At 37.0% G+C, this 13,366-nt stretch overlaps 1 protein-coding gene and 1 pseudogene across 1 annotated transcript in view; one reads left to right on the top strand and one right to left on the bottom strand.

Annotated features, from left to right (window-relative positions):
* The window catches only part of LOC107680352 (IQ domain-containing protein D-like), a 4,562-nt pseudogene extending 843 nt beyond the window's left edge, over positions 1–3,719 (bottom strand).
* Positions 3,720–7,587: 3,868 nt separating this feature from the next.
* LOC107680394 (two pore calcium channel protein 1-like) overlaps positions 7,588–13,366 on the top strand; it is an 11,600-nt gene continuing 5,821 nt past the window's right edge. Inside the window, exons 1-19 of the mRNA XM_016476273.1 lie at positions 7,588–7,713; positions 7,834–7,961; positions 8,081–8,257; positions 8,892–9,005; positions 9,143–9,273; positions 9,568–9,621; positions 9,659–9,739; positions 10,074–10,173; positions 10,313–10,429; positions 10,536–10,660; positions 10,750–10,798; positions 10,890–10,953; positions 11,118–11,162; positions 11,757–11,813; positions 11,995–12,048; positions 12,176–12,248; positions 12,335–12,442; positions 12,975–13,046; positions 13,127–13,216. Coding sequence (XP_016331759.1) covers positions 7,596–7,713; positions 7,834–7,961; positions 8,081–8,257; positions 8,892–9,005; positions 9,143–9,273; positions 9,568–9,621; positions 9,659–9,739; positions 10,074–10,173; positions 10,313–10,429; positions 10,536–10,660; positions 10,750–10,798; positions 10,890–10,953; positions 11,118–11,162; positions 11,757–11,813; positions 11,995–12,048; positions 12,176–12,248; positions 12,335–12,442; positions 12,975–13,046; positions 13,127–13,216 — 1,757 coding nt within the window. The 5' untranslated portion in view covers positions 7,588–7,595. The remainder of the gene's footprint in view (positions 7,714–7,833; positions 7,962–8,080; positions 8,258–8,891; positions 9,006–9,142; positions 9,274–9,567; positions 9,622–9,658; positions 9,740–10,073; positions 10,174–10,312; positions 10,430–10,535; positions 10,661–10,749; positions 10,799–10,889; positions 10,954–11,117; positions 11,163–11,756; positions 11,814–11,994; positions 12,049–12,175; positions 12,249–12,334; positions 12,443–12,974; positions 13,047–13,126; positions 13,217–13,366) is intronic.

Raw genomic sequence — 13,366 nt, 5'->3', positions numbered from 1 at the left:
AGAAAGAGAGACACACACACACACACACACACATATATATATATATATATATATATATATATCACAGCCATGATTTCATGATTTAATTACATTTTTTAAAAATGTAATTTATTCCTGTGATGCAAAGTTGAATTTTCAGCAGCCATTACTCCAATCTTCAATGTCACACGATCTTTCAGAAATCATTCTAATATTTGGTGCTCAAGAAACATATTTAATTATTACTATTATTATAACAGTTGTTCTGCTGATTTTTTTGTGGAATTTATGATACTTTTCAGAATTCTTTGATGAATAAAGAACAGCATTTATTTGAAAATTATTTTTGTAACAATGTCTTTGCTGTCACTTTTGATCAGTTCAGTGCTGAATAAAAGTTTTTTTTTTTTTCAAGAAAAATAACCCAAATGTTTCAATGGTATCTGCAAATACATCTGAAACTGCATCATCATCAGTAAATATCAGATTAATGTCTACCTGTTTCTCTCCCATTTCAGTATCATATTTCTGGATCCAGTTCTCAATCTCTGTTTCCTCCTTGTATTTTTTCTGTAAATCAAAACCAGCAACATTTACAACAAACTATACTCATGCTCACTTTTTAACTGAATGACCCTTGAATGAGCATAAATACACCTTTCGTAGTGCCAGTTCTCTCTCTCGGTCCGCTGCAGTCACATTATTGAGCTGAGCTCTCAGTTGACTGGTTTCCTGCTGCAAACGAGTTCTCTTCCCCTCTGAAGTTTTCGTATCTGACTGGCTCTGTTTCTCAGCGTCCTGTTGAGTTCAGACGATGAAGTCCTCCAAACCCTTTTCCATCTGATGCAGTGAGCTCCTCAGCTGGTTCACTTTATTAGTTAATGTGGAAATCTGAATAGGAGCGAGAGCCAGACAAAGAAAGAATGAAAGCAAAAGGGGGTAAATAGAGAGAGAATGAGACCAAGTAGTTTGGAGAACTCATTCATCTGTCATCCAACTAATCTGTCAACTTTATAACAAATTTGATTCCTTGTCATACTTCTGACCTCTGTATCCTTGTCTTTTATTGCCATGGCAACCTCTTTTTCCAGTGAGTCTTGGTTGGCAGAGTGACGTAGACTGACTTCCAGCATCATCTCTCTGCGTTCTCTCTCCTCTGCAGGTGTAGTGAGAAGCCTCTCCAAAACAATCTCTCTCAACTCACACAGGCCATCTCTCAGTTTCTGCGACTCCATCTCTCCTCCTGTGTTAGGTTCTATGCCTTTTAGCACTTCCCTTGAGGTCAGAGTTTCCCTAAGTAGCCGCATAATGTTACGAAAGGAGTCCTGAACTGCTTCTGTTGATTTGGCTAATTGTTCCTTTAGTTCATTTTGATCAAGACTCCCATCAAGCACCATAGCTTGGTACTTTTCCCCAAGCTTCTGGTGCTCTTTCAGGGCATTGGCCACTGCCTCTCCAAGACTTGGGGAAAGTTCTTCTGGAGAGTTCAGCAAAGTGGGTAGAAGAGAGACTATCTCCATCTGCTGATTGCACTCATCTAGTACCCCAAATATGAGCTTTGCTTCCAGAGATGATAGAGTCTTCCTGGATGGGTTAATGGTCTTTAAAGGGTTAGTTCACCCAAAAATGAAAATTCTGTCATTAATTACTCACCCTCATGTCGTTTCAAACCCATAAGACCTTCGTTCATCTTCGGAACACAAATTAAGATATTTTTGATGGAATCTGAGAGCTGTCTGACCCTGCATAGACAGCAACGCAACTGAAATGTTCCCAAGTCCAGAAATGTAGCAAGGAGATCTGTAAAATAATCCATGTGACATCAGGGGTTCAACCAGCTGCGCCACGCGGATATGCTGTTTCCGTTCAGATCAAATCACAACAACGTAGGGAACAGATCCGGCGTGATGCAGCTGACACAGAACAGCATACGCTGTTTACGTCCAGCGGATATGCTCCAAAATGGCACCAGGGTGATGCGGAGGATATGAATTGTTGAATAAAGTCTGTTTTTTTCTTTTGTGCACAAAAAGTTTTCTCGTAGCTTCATATAATTGCGGATGAACCACTGATGTCACATGGATTATTTTACAGATCTCCTTGCTATGTTTCTGGACTTGGGAACATTTCAGTTGCATTGCTGTCTATGCAGGGTCAGACAGCTCTCAGATTCCATCAAAAATATCTTAATTTGTGTTCGGAAGATGAACGAAGGTCTTACGGGTTTGAAACGACATGAGGGTGAGTAATTAATGACAGAATTTTCATTTTTGGGTTAACTAACCCTTTAAGTAGTCTTCTTTAGTTTTGTTTGGAAGGTTGGTTGCATCTGATAATCTGTCTTCAGGAGGGAGAGCATCTGATTTTGAGCCCATCATTAGAGGTTTTTTTGATTGTGTGAGAGAAAACTGTCCAGACATCAAATAATTTTTAAAACATTTAATGTTTTTTTTTACGAGACGAAGATTGCTTTGAATGAGATGAGTCACGTGTTGCAATTAAAAAAAAAAAAACCTAACTACACAAATGTTCTAATTTTAATAACAATTTCTAATTTTAAAAATCATATCGGACATTCCTGCTTATTGTTGACAAAGAAACACTTTGCACTTGTGTCTAAATAGCTCAACAACAGTAACGGACAATAATCACAATTTTGCTCTCCCTGGACATGTTGTAGCCTACATTACCGTGTAATTCTTGTTTGTAGAAATCTGTATGCGCTTACAGTCAAACACAAACCCTGATGTTATGTATACCTGTTGCTGTGACAACCGTTGGCATTCTGATCCGAGTGACTTCCCGCTCTAGCAACAAACAAAATAAGTAATCTCACTCGTGATTTACTTATAGATGTATATAGATACATTTTCCCTGCATATACTTCATAAACCTCATATTATCAATTAATGTATTAGTATATTTGGCATGAGACACGTTTTCACACTATGGCTTTTATTGTGACACTTCAGCTGTTTTATCTCTGCGGCCAAAAACGACACTGTCGTAAAAAGAGGTAACGTCAAACCCTCCTGCTTGACGGCGGTGGTTCTTTTATTTATAATGTTCGAAACTCGACAATATACTTTGCCCTTGCGTTGGTATTTTTAATAAGAGGCGAAGATAATGACGTAAACAGACAGGCTCTGATACGGTTTTAATTATGATTCGTTTAACTTGCACAGTTTAAGTTGATTTAAAACACATTTTAGTATAAAACTCGCTCGGTTTGGTGTCCGGGGACAACAAAGCGGTTTCTGTAACTGTCCTGTGTTAAAGTTTTTCTGCAGCACCGAAAGGTCAGTTTATTGAACATACAGACTCTGTGTCCCCGAAAACTGCGGTCCTCTCATCGTGTCTTTGGTTCAGCGGGATGGCGGACGGGGACGACGACGTGCCGCTGATTCTGACCTGGGACGATACGAGCAGCGGGCTGCTGGAGGAAGATGAGAGTTAGTATATTGTGTTCTTATTACACCATATACAGCTGACGCTTCTCTTTCAATGATGTTAGATCGCCTGCAGTAACCCGAGCTTTACTGCAAGTAGAGCAGGACTGCGTGCAGGCCAGTGCGCATCTTCCACAGATCTGTCATCCATTCGGTGTGTGTGCAGCACTCTTCATGAGTTCTGTCAGTGACCTCTCTCTCCCGAGTCTGAGCTGACAGATACTGCAGGGTTTCAAACTTTTTAATGTGAAGGATCCCAAATATAATGATGCCATGGCGAAGCATCTTCATATCTTTAAGTATAAAGATACACATTTTAAGCGTGATGGTATACTGTAAAGACAACATGTTGTTTCAAAGGTTAACTTACAGTGTTGACTTAAAAAAAAAAAAAAAAAATTATTATTTTTTTTTTTACACAAGATTACAATTATTTTAGTCGTATTTAAACTGAAGATAATTGCTTATTTATTATGGTAAAATCAATAGAATAAAATAATTATTAATTTTAGAAAGCAGAATGAAACAATTCTTTTCAAAATTCATAAAAAAATTATTCATAAGTTAAAGTTACAGCATTAACTTTAACAGACCTAAAATATATTTTATAAAATTCTCTGAATTGTTGACAAACTCCCTACACCCCTTGCAGTTCGCTGGTGTGAGATACTACAGGCCCTGGACTGCATGAAACCTGATCTTTAGGCGTAGCTTGACGTTTGAGTTTGGGGGGGCCAAACCGAACCGGTGGATTTGGTCAGACGTACTTTTAAACACATTTTAGTTTTGCTATAGTAAATCTACATATTCACATTCACATAGAGCAGTGGCAAGTGCGTGAGGTTGTCATGGTAACCACATACAGTGCCCACAAATTACAGCTACGCTTCTATTTTACCACACTAAACTTAGCAATAAACATTTTGATTTATTAATTTACTTACAATAACAATTTAAAATGTATTCACTTTTACGTATTCACTTTTACATGTATTATTAACTGCATTATATGCATTTTTACTTAATAGAAAAAACTTTATAAATAAATATTTAGTAAAATTCTTAAATCACTGGCCCCCCCACAAGCTACGCCCATTAACCCTCATTCTCCTTGATTATGAACAGACATCCATCATGTGACAGTAGGAAGGAAACATGGCCATTTATATAGTGTGAGTTCCAAGCACTGACTCTAGAGGGCTCTGCAGTCAAGCCTTTTCGTCATTGTTGACTGCATTGTTGACATTGCTAATGCGCTGGGAGATGATTCCTGGGCCTTCTGCATTGGCAGGATTTATGGTTTTAGTAGAGCAGGGCTGTTTTTCCCCACGCTGCTTTGTAAAAGCTTTTCTAATGAAAAATGTGGAATTGTATCTAATACAGAAGAATTGTTAAGAGTGAGATTAATTTCATTAGTGTGTGTTATAATGAACAGTGATGTCAGTGCTGGAGTTTAAAGTTTATAATGCTCAGCTGTGTTCACTGCGGCTGTCATCAGTGGCGGATCATGTTATTGAGGGTGCTAGATTTAATCATGATATCATCAAACAAAATCATCTTTGTTCATTTGATTACTTTGGATTGAGAATGATAATTGCACCCACAACTTGTTGTAAAATAACTTATTTTTATGTAGAAAAAGTACATTGGATGTGTGGTTGAAATAATTGACAATTTTCTTCGTCGTTTTTCAATCATAATGATTTTTCATACATGGTTGACAATCCAGTTTTGACTTGGAAATGAACAAATGATCTAGTTATATCAGATTTACAGATATCAGTTAGGATTTAATCATCAGATTAAAAAAAATAAAATAAATTACAGTGAAATATTCAAGTAAATCAAGTTGTCTTATAGGTCATACAACTCAAGCCAGTCTTTGCCAATATAACATAACTGTTATGTAAGGCATTTTTCTTTCTGAAAAACAGATTCACTGTTTTATACGGTTTATAGTGCAATTTGGCTTATGTTTTTAGAAAAAGGCCTCTTTATACAGCTGAGTTAAGGATGCCCTGTGGCTGCTCAAAATTCAGCATAAAGATGCAACGGCACATAAAAGTCAGACTAAATTATGCCTGCTCTGACCCACCTCAGCACCTAGTTTTGGGGGAGGATTATGTGTAGTACTGTCACTTTAAGAGTGAAGTTTTCCAACCCCAGTGGTCATGTGTTCAGGTGTCCAATACAGTAGCATACCAGCCTTTGTACCACACACACACACACACACACACACACACACAGAGACAGAGACAGAGTTAAAATGCTGTGTCAGCCTTATGACAGATACAACGCTGTTTGTGGCCCCCGTCTACTCCCATCCTGCACGCACACAGTCTATGGCCTTGTGTCAAAACTGTTTGGTTGTGATGAGAGCTGGACGTTTGAATATTTGGAGCACCTGAGTGTAAACGGTGGCACTCTTTTGGGGAATTGGTATGTTCATTTAGTTAGCCAAGAAAATTCTTCATGGAAAAAAAAAAGAAACATAGTAGGAACATGGTCTGTGTTTTTGGTTCCAGGACAGCTATCTCATAATTAGAAGAAAGAAGCTGACGTGAATATCGGATGCCTTTGCTTCCTCATTCTGCATCAAGCTGCGGTCTCAAAAAGTTTTTTGTTGTTATGGTGAAGATTGTTTGGACATTTTAATAGCTGCACTTTTATTAACAACCAGGACCCATCTCTGATCATCAGTCCGGTTTAGTTTCTTTGTGTTTGAAGAAAATCTGGATCTGCGCTAAGTGGAACTGGACTTGAAAAGAAACCTGCTATCAGTGCTGTCTGTGTCTCTCTTGTTCACTCTTGCTCTGCCAGGAACCTATTGATTAGACAGAGCAAAACCAACGCTGTTGTAGTCATGTGCGTGCTCACAGAGCTATTTACAGACAGCTGTGAGTCAATGAACGGCAATGAAGTAACTCATTCAATCAGCTTGTGTGTGGGCAAACTAAAAGCTCTTAGCTGTTTGTGATTTAATTGGTGTGCCATTAAGTTACCAGACTGTGGCCTGACAGATCATTTAAAAGTGAGTCATATTTATTGCTTAGAAAGTAGCAACGGTAAGTATAGTTCGAAAAAATGAATTGAAACTTTTTAGTTCCCAAATGAAGCTCTCAGCGTGGTAGGTTTGTTCAGTAGTGCCGTCCATCTCAAAGACCAGCTGTGTTTTTGAGCTTGAAGAAAGAAAGGTACTAAAATGGATACAATATAGAGGATATAGCACAGGAAACAGAAGATGACATGGAAGAAGGGTGGCTATGACCAAGAGACTGAAACCAAACTGATGGGGATGGCTGGAAAAGGGACCAGCGTCAGAGGAAGCAGCTCCGAGGATCTACAGGAAGTTTTCATTGTGCTTGGGACTGATGCTTGAGAAAATCCACTGGGCAATCTATTCTACTGCTCAGTTACACTGTGATCTCTGAACCATCAGCTGTGTTTCCTGCCCATACATCCTCTGAAAGAGAGAGAGGGAAAGACAGAGAGGAAAAATCCATGGTGGAATCCTTATGGAACTATTTGGAATCCAGCGATGAAATGTTTGGAATACTGAGTGCAGTGTTTTGGCAGCCAGCTTTGAGTTAGTCTGGAGTGCATTTAAACTGATTCACATTTTATTATTATTATTATTATTGTTATTCAGTATTTGACTCTTTTTTTTAATGTCGTTGTCACTGAAAGCAGCCCAAATGTAATTTGTCACTTTAATCTGTAAGGTTGTCTAATCAATTTTTTGAGAAAAACTTTGTAGGATCTTTGCAGCATTTGAGAATATTTCCCATGTTTTTGCCAACAAAAGATATTTTGTGTCGTTATTGTTATTTTTAGCATAGAAACACATTATTACCAAATGTTTTTTTGTGTGTTTCTTAAAAAATGTTACAATGAAATGATTGTGTGTGAAGGTGCAGAAAGAGATGTGGACTTTGCTTTTTGATCTGATTTGACTCAAGGTTTAGTTTTTTTTTAAATCCGTGTCATCTTTTGAGGAATTGTGAGCATCACCACAGGATTCTGTTCTGCTTTCCGACCGCTGGCTACAGCAGCTGCAGCTGGCACAATGAAACTTGCATGTGTGAGTGCATTGTTGATAATTTAGTTGCGGTGCTAAAAACTGCTTGAAAAACTGCAGTGACATGCTCTCTGTCTGACTACTGGGACATGGGGCCAATCACAGGGGCTACCATGGAAGTCAGTAGTACATTTGACAACATGACTGGACTGACACATAATAGGCCAGTGCAAACGTCCTCATTCTGCCAGCAGTTTGCATCTGTCGGTATGTTATTTAAATGTGGTATATAAAATCAACCGGCTCAAAAATCGCTGTATCTAAAAGTAAATGCTTAATTTATATTGTAAAATCATTTAATAGTTTTTTTTTCCTTTCTCTACACAGATGGGGCAGGAAATTATGATGTGAATAATGTTGTCATTCCGACCCCAGGAGCACCAGACCCCAGGGCCCAGAATTCTTTGCGGCAGAGTTGGGAAATGAACTACCAGGAAGCAGCAATATACCTGCAGGTCATCTTTTGAACCTCCATACGCTCAATGAAGCAGCAAAATAGATGCAGATGATCTCAAACACCCACTCGGGGTTAATAATAATTCTCTCTTGTCAATTTGTCTGTGTTTGTTCTCAGGAGGGAGAGAATAACGACAAGTTTTTCACTCATCCGCGAAATGCCCATGCGCTCAGTGCCTACCTGTTTGCTCACAATCACCTTTTCTATGTGATGGAGCTGCTGACTGCGGTGTTACTCATGCTTCTGTCCCTCTCAGAGGCCCCTGCCGTCCCCTTTCTCCGCTTGGATGTCTATGTATGTGACTTCTACTTCACTATATGCATACACTATCATTCAAAAGTTTGGGGTTTGTAAGATTTTTTGTTTTTGAAATAGATTCATTCTTTTATTCAGCAAGGATGCTGAACTTTACATTGTTACAAAAAAAAGTCTATTTCAAATAAATGCTTTTCTATTCATCAACGAATCCTTTAAAAAAATATATATCACAGTTTTCACAAAAATATTAATACTTGAGCATTATTCAGCATATTAGAATGATTTCTGAAGGGCCATGTGACATTGAAGACTGGAGTAATGACTGCTGAAAATTCCGCTTTGCCCTCACAGGAATAAATTACATTTGAAATTATATTAAAATAGAAATATGTTTTAAATTGTAATAAAATATCACAATATTTCTGTTTCACAGTATTTTTGATCAAATAAATGCAGCCTTGGAGAGTATAAGAAACTTCTTTCAAAAACATTAAAAAAAAAAACCTTACTGACCCCAAACTTTTGAATGTGTTAATGTGTGTAAGCTTGAGTGTATATGTGTTTGTAATTGTGTTTTTATTTGTATGCTTGTGGCTTATGATTATATGAACATGAGTATGTACTTGTACACAAACACTTAAATGTGTGGGTTTTTTTTTGTTTCTGTCAGGTTCATGCAACACTGGAGTTATTGGTATTGGTAATGGTGGCCTTTGAGTTGTGCATGAAGCTCCGATGGCTTGGCTTTCACACCTTTATACGACATAAGAGGACCATGGTGAAGGTTTGTACATGTTTTGTAATAGACTGCCTGTGTTTGCTTACAATGGTTTATTTTTTTTATCTCTGTATCAGGATGTCATTTTCACAAATGTTCAGCTCAAGAATCCTGTTATCCTCTCTGATTTTTGTGTGTTTCAGACATGTGTCCTGTTTATTCAATTCATCGAGGCAATTGTGGTCTTAGTCCGGCAGACATCTCACCTGCGTGTAACGAGAGCCCTGCGGCCGATCTTTTTGGTGGACTGTCGTTACTGTGGAGCTGTTCGCAGGCATGCTAACATCAAAATATCTTAAAATAATTGTTATTTAATAAAAATGTTATAATTGTTATTGCTACTGCTAACAACATTATTTTGTAATTTAAAAACGAATCTAAATATACTAATCTAAATATTGGTGTTTTTATATTAATGCCGTTTCTGAGATCTTATACATGCATATTGCAGTGATTATACACAAAACTGAGTACTAAAAGTCCTTGTAACGATGGGAAAATTATTGTAAAGCATGTCCTTGACTGGATAAAATGTGATGTTCTGACGAACTATCTCCTCTATCTCCAGAAACCTGAGGCAGATATTTCAGTCACTTCCTCCCTTCATTGATATTCTTCTGCTGCCACACTCACACACACACACACACACAAACTCATAGATTCTTCTCTTTCTCTCTACAGTATTTTAGCACACTGGAGAACAGCCTTGTGAGTTTGTTTGTCCTTCTGACCACTGCAAAGTAAGTATGTACCCTCACTGTGGTGCACACGTCCTACATGACTCTGAGCCTCAGTGGGGTTGTTTCATGTCTTCCTGTAACAGCGGTAGTAATCCAAATGTTTTCAGTTCAAACTTCTTGAGGGGAACTGGAGACTTTCTCTGGTCCTCTATTATCATTATGCCCTTGAGCAAAGAACTTAACCCCAGGTCACTACAGTCAGACTGCCCCTGTTAAAAATGCAATAAAAGTCGGTTTGAATAAGAAAGTGTCTGCTAAATGATTAATAATTAAGTAACCTCAGAGTCTTTAGTAGATTTACACATGTGAGTTTTTTGTCTTTTTTCTTCACTAGTTTTCCGGATGTGATGATGCCAGCATATTCAAAGAATCGTTGGTCATGCATTTTCTTCATTGTGTATCTGTCCATCGAGCTCTACTTCATCATGAATCTGGTCAGTATTGAACAACAATAAATCTATTTGCATTTTAAAGGATTTCTAACACATTATAGTTTAATTTTGTACGCATTATCTGTTGGTGCAGTGTGAACTAGCCTTTACTTTGAGTTTGCTCTTAATCTTTGCTTCACAGCTCCTGGCGGTAGTTTTTGATACTTTTAATGGAGTTGAGAAGATGAAATTCAAATCTCTTCTTCTACACAAGCGATCAGCTGTAGAGCACGCCTTCCAGCTGCTAGTTAGTCGGCAGGTGAGATATATACAGACAGATCACACTTTTCCCCTATCTCCTGATTTTTCAGGTCTGAAGCCTTGTGTATTTTATGGATGAATGTGATAAATCTGCATTTATTTAGAGGCCAGATGGAGTGTGTTTAAAACAGTTTGATGGACTGATGCGATTCTATCGTCCACGAATGAATGCACGGGATCGTTTCCTCACTTTCAAAGCCCTCAACCATTCAGGCGCAACCATGCTGAGGTACACACACGCGCATGAATGTGCTCACGTTCTTTCATTGATTTCAACAGATGATGAGTTCATAAGGTGTATTTGTGGTTGTGTTTTAGTCTCCAGGACTTTTATAAGTTTTATGAAGTGATCGGGCTCAAATGGAAGGTCAGATTCACACACTGTCACATGATTATACTCCCTGGGTGTATGTTAAACCCTCCTGAGCCGGAACATATGGTATGTATGTGTGTTACAGGCTCGACGGAGTGGGGAGTACTGGTTTGATGATCTTCCTCATACTGCATTCCTCATCTTCAAAGGTCTTCAAGGCTTCCATGTCATATTTATTCAATTTGGATTAGTTACAGTTTACATTTTATTTTACAGTTTAATGATCTGCTCACAGATACATTCAAGATTAGTTGAGATCAAATATTTTCTTCCATAATACTTCCTTTGTTTGATCATTATTCTTTTTTAACAGGAATCAATTTACTTGTGAAATCCAAAGCTTTCCAATATGCAATGTGTAAGTTAAATTCTTAAGTAACTTGTTGTATTAACCCTTTAGACATTAACATTTGTAGGTTAATAGAAAAACTTGTATTTTAAAAATTCACATTTTTCTGGTATTTTTCAGTACTCTTATTATATAATGTACCGTAAAATACAGTAAACAGTAATTTTGTGTAAACATTAACTGTTAACATTATTACAAACTACTGTTTTCTATTTGAATACATTTTAAAATGTAATTTATTCCTTATTTTCAGCAGCCATTACCCCAGTCTTCAGTGTCACATGAAGTGACAAAAATCAGTGTAATATGCTGATTTGGTGCTCACGAAAGCATTTCTTGTCTTAATGTCTGAAAACAGTTGTGCTGCTTAAAATTTTTGCGGAGATTGTGATGCGTAATAAGTTACAAAAAATAGCATTTACTTTAAATAGTATTTAGCTTTTACTGTCACTTTTGATCAAATTATTGCTAAATAAAAGTATTAATTTCTTTCAAAAATCTTACTGACCCAAAGGTTTCAAACTAAAGTGTACTGCACTTACAATATATTCATTCCAGTATTTCTAATAATTCTAACAATTTTTCATGATTGACCTGTTACAGATCTGGTAGTTGCAATTAATGGCATCTGGATCCTAGTGGAGACTAACATGTTAATTGGTAAGATCTTCTTTGATTAATGGAACAGTAAGGCATGTGTTGCAGCTGTGTTGAAGTTCCAGATAATTCTTTGAATTCACCATTCAGAAACACTTGTAAATACTGGAAACAGTGAAATAGCTGTTTTCTCTGTGTGAACCCAATTGAATTTGACTCTCAGGGAGCTCTTCTCTTCTCACAGATGGCGTCTCATGGACTCATGTTGTCCCATTGAGTTACATTATTTTTCTCACAAGTAGGTGGAAATTGTTTAAAATTAAATCATTAGTAAAACTGAATGTAAATGACTTAATTAATATTGGTTTCATTTAAATTGTAAACTTTTTTTATTCATCTCCTGCTTATGTGTCTGTGGAATGAAGTTTATGGAATTGAGGTCTTGTTGAAGATCACAGGCCTTGGTCCTTTGACATATTTCAGCTCAGGGTGGAACCTGTAAGTACACACACACACATACATTCATACAAACACACACACACACACACACTGCATCACCTCGGGGTGTGTGTTTCTTTTTCCAGCTTTGATTTCTCAGTAACAGTCTTTGCCTTTCTGGGATTGATTGCTCTGGCATTTGACATGGAGCCGTTCTACTTCATCTTGGTGTTGAGACCTTTTCAGCTCCTCCGGTATGTGTACTAATTTTTGTGCGTGTTTTGATTAATTTTAGTCGCATTGTAGTCATTCATTTAAAACCTTTTTCTTTTTTTCAAAATGATTTTTGTTCTCCCATAAGTCTGAGAATACTACATTATACTGAACATTTATAGATAAAGATTTATTAAAAAACCTAATTCAAACCTGTAAATAAACAGAAATGTTCTAGATGTAACTGTAACTATATATATATATATATATATATATATATATTTATTTATGCTGGTAATGTAATTTGTACATTACATTACAAATCAATCAATTAAAAAAAAAATTTGCAAAATAGAAGCATTTTCACCTGTGATCTCAGACAGTTTTACCCCACTATTGATAACGTCTGCACTGTAATAATTTTTTTAAGCTGCATGTCATTGTCTTTTGTTCTTAATCTTAACTTGGTGTGAATCATTAAATATATTTTTTCAGCAGTCATACTTGTAGATAGAAACAGATATGTTCCTTTTTAACAGTCTCATATATTTTTTTTCCCTATTTATTGTCAAGGTTGTTTAAAATTAAACAGCGCTATCGGAACGTTTTGGACACAATGTTTGAACTGTTCCCGCGTATGGCCAGGTACAGAAATATTAATCCATTTCAGCTCATTACTCACAGATGAAGGCCCTTCTCTCACAGCCCTCTCTCTGTCTCTGTAGTCTAGGTCTTACTCTGATTATCTTCTATTATTCTTTTGCCATCGTTGGAATGGAGTTTTTTGCTGATGTTGTTTATCCGAACTGCTGCAAGTAAGTTCCTTTAATCACCATAAATGGATTTCTTGTTTTATGAAATCAAAACAGACTGAACATCATTTAACACTGTCTACTGTCATTTTCTCACCCTCATGATAATTCAAATGAGTTCTTCCGTGCATGAGAAATTTTGAAGAATGTACA

Source organism: Sinocyclocheilus anshuiensis, unplaced genomic scaffold, assembly GCF_001515605.1.
Source record: "Sinocyclocheilus anshuiensis isolate Anshui unplaced genomic scaffold, SAMN03320099.WGS_v1.1 scaffold1262, whole genome shotgun sequence".
Classification (NCBI taxonomy): Eukaryota; Metazoa; Chordata; class Actinopteri; order Cypriniformes; family Cyprinidae; genus Sinocyclocheilus; species Sinocyclocheilus anshuiensis.
Note: the sequence above shows the minus strand (reverse complement) of the source record. Positions and strands in the feature narration are given on the sequence as shown.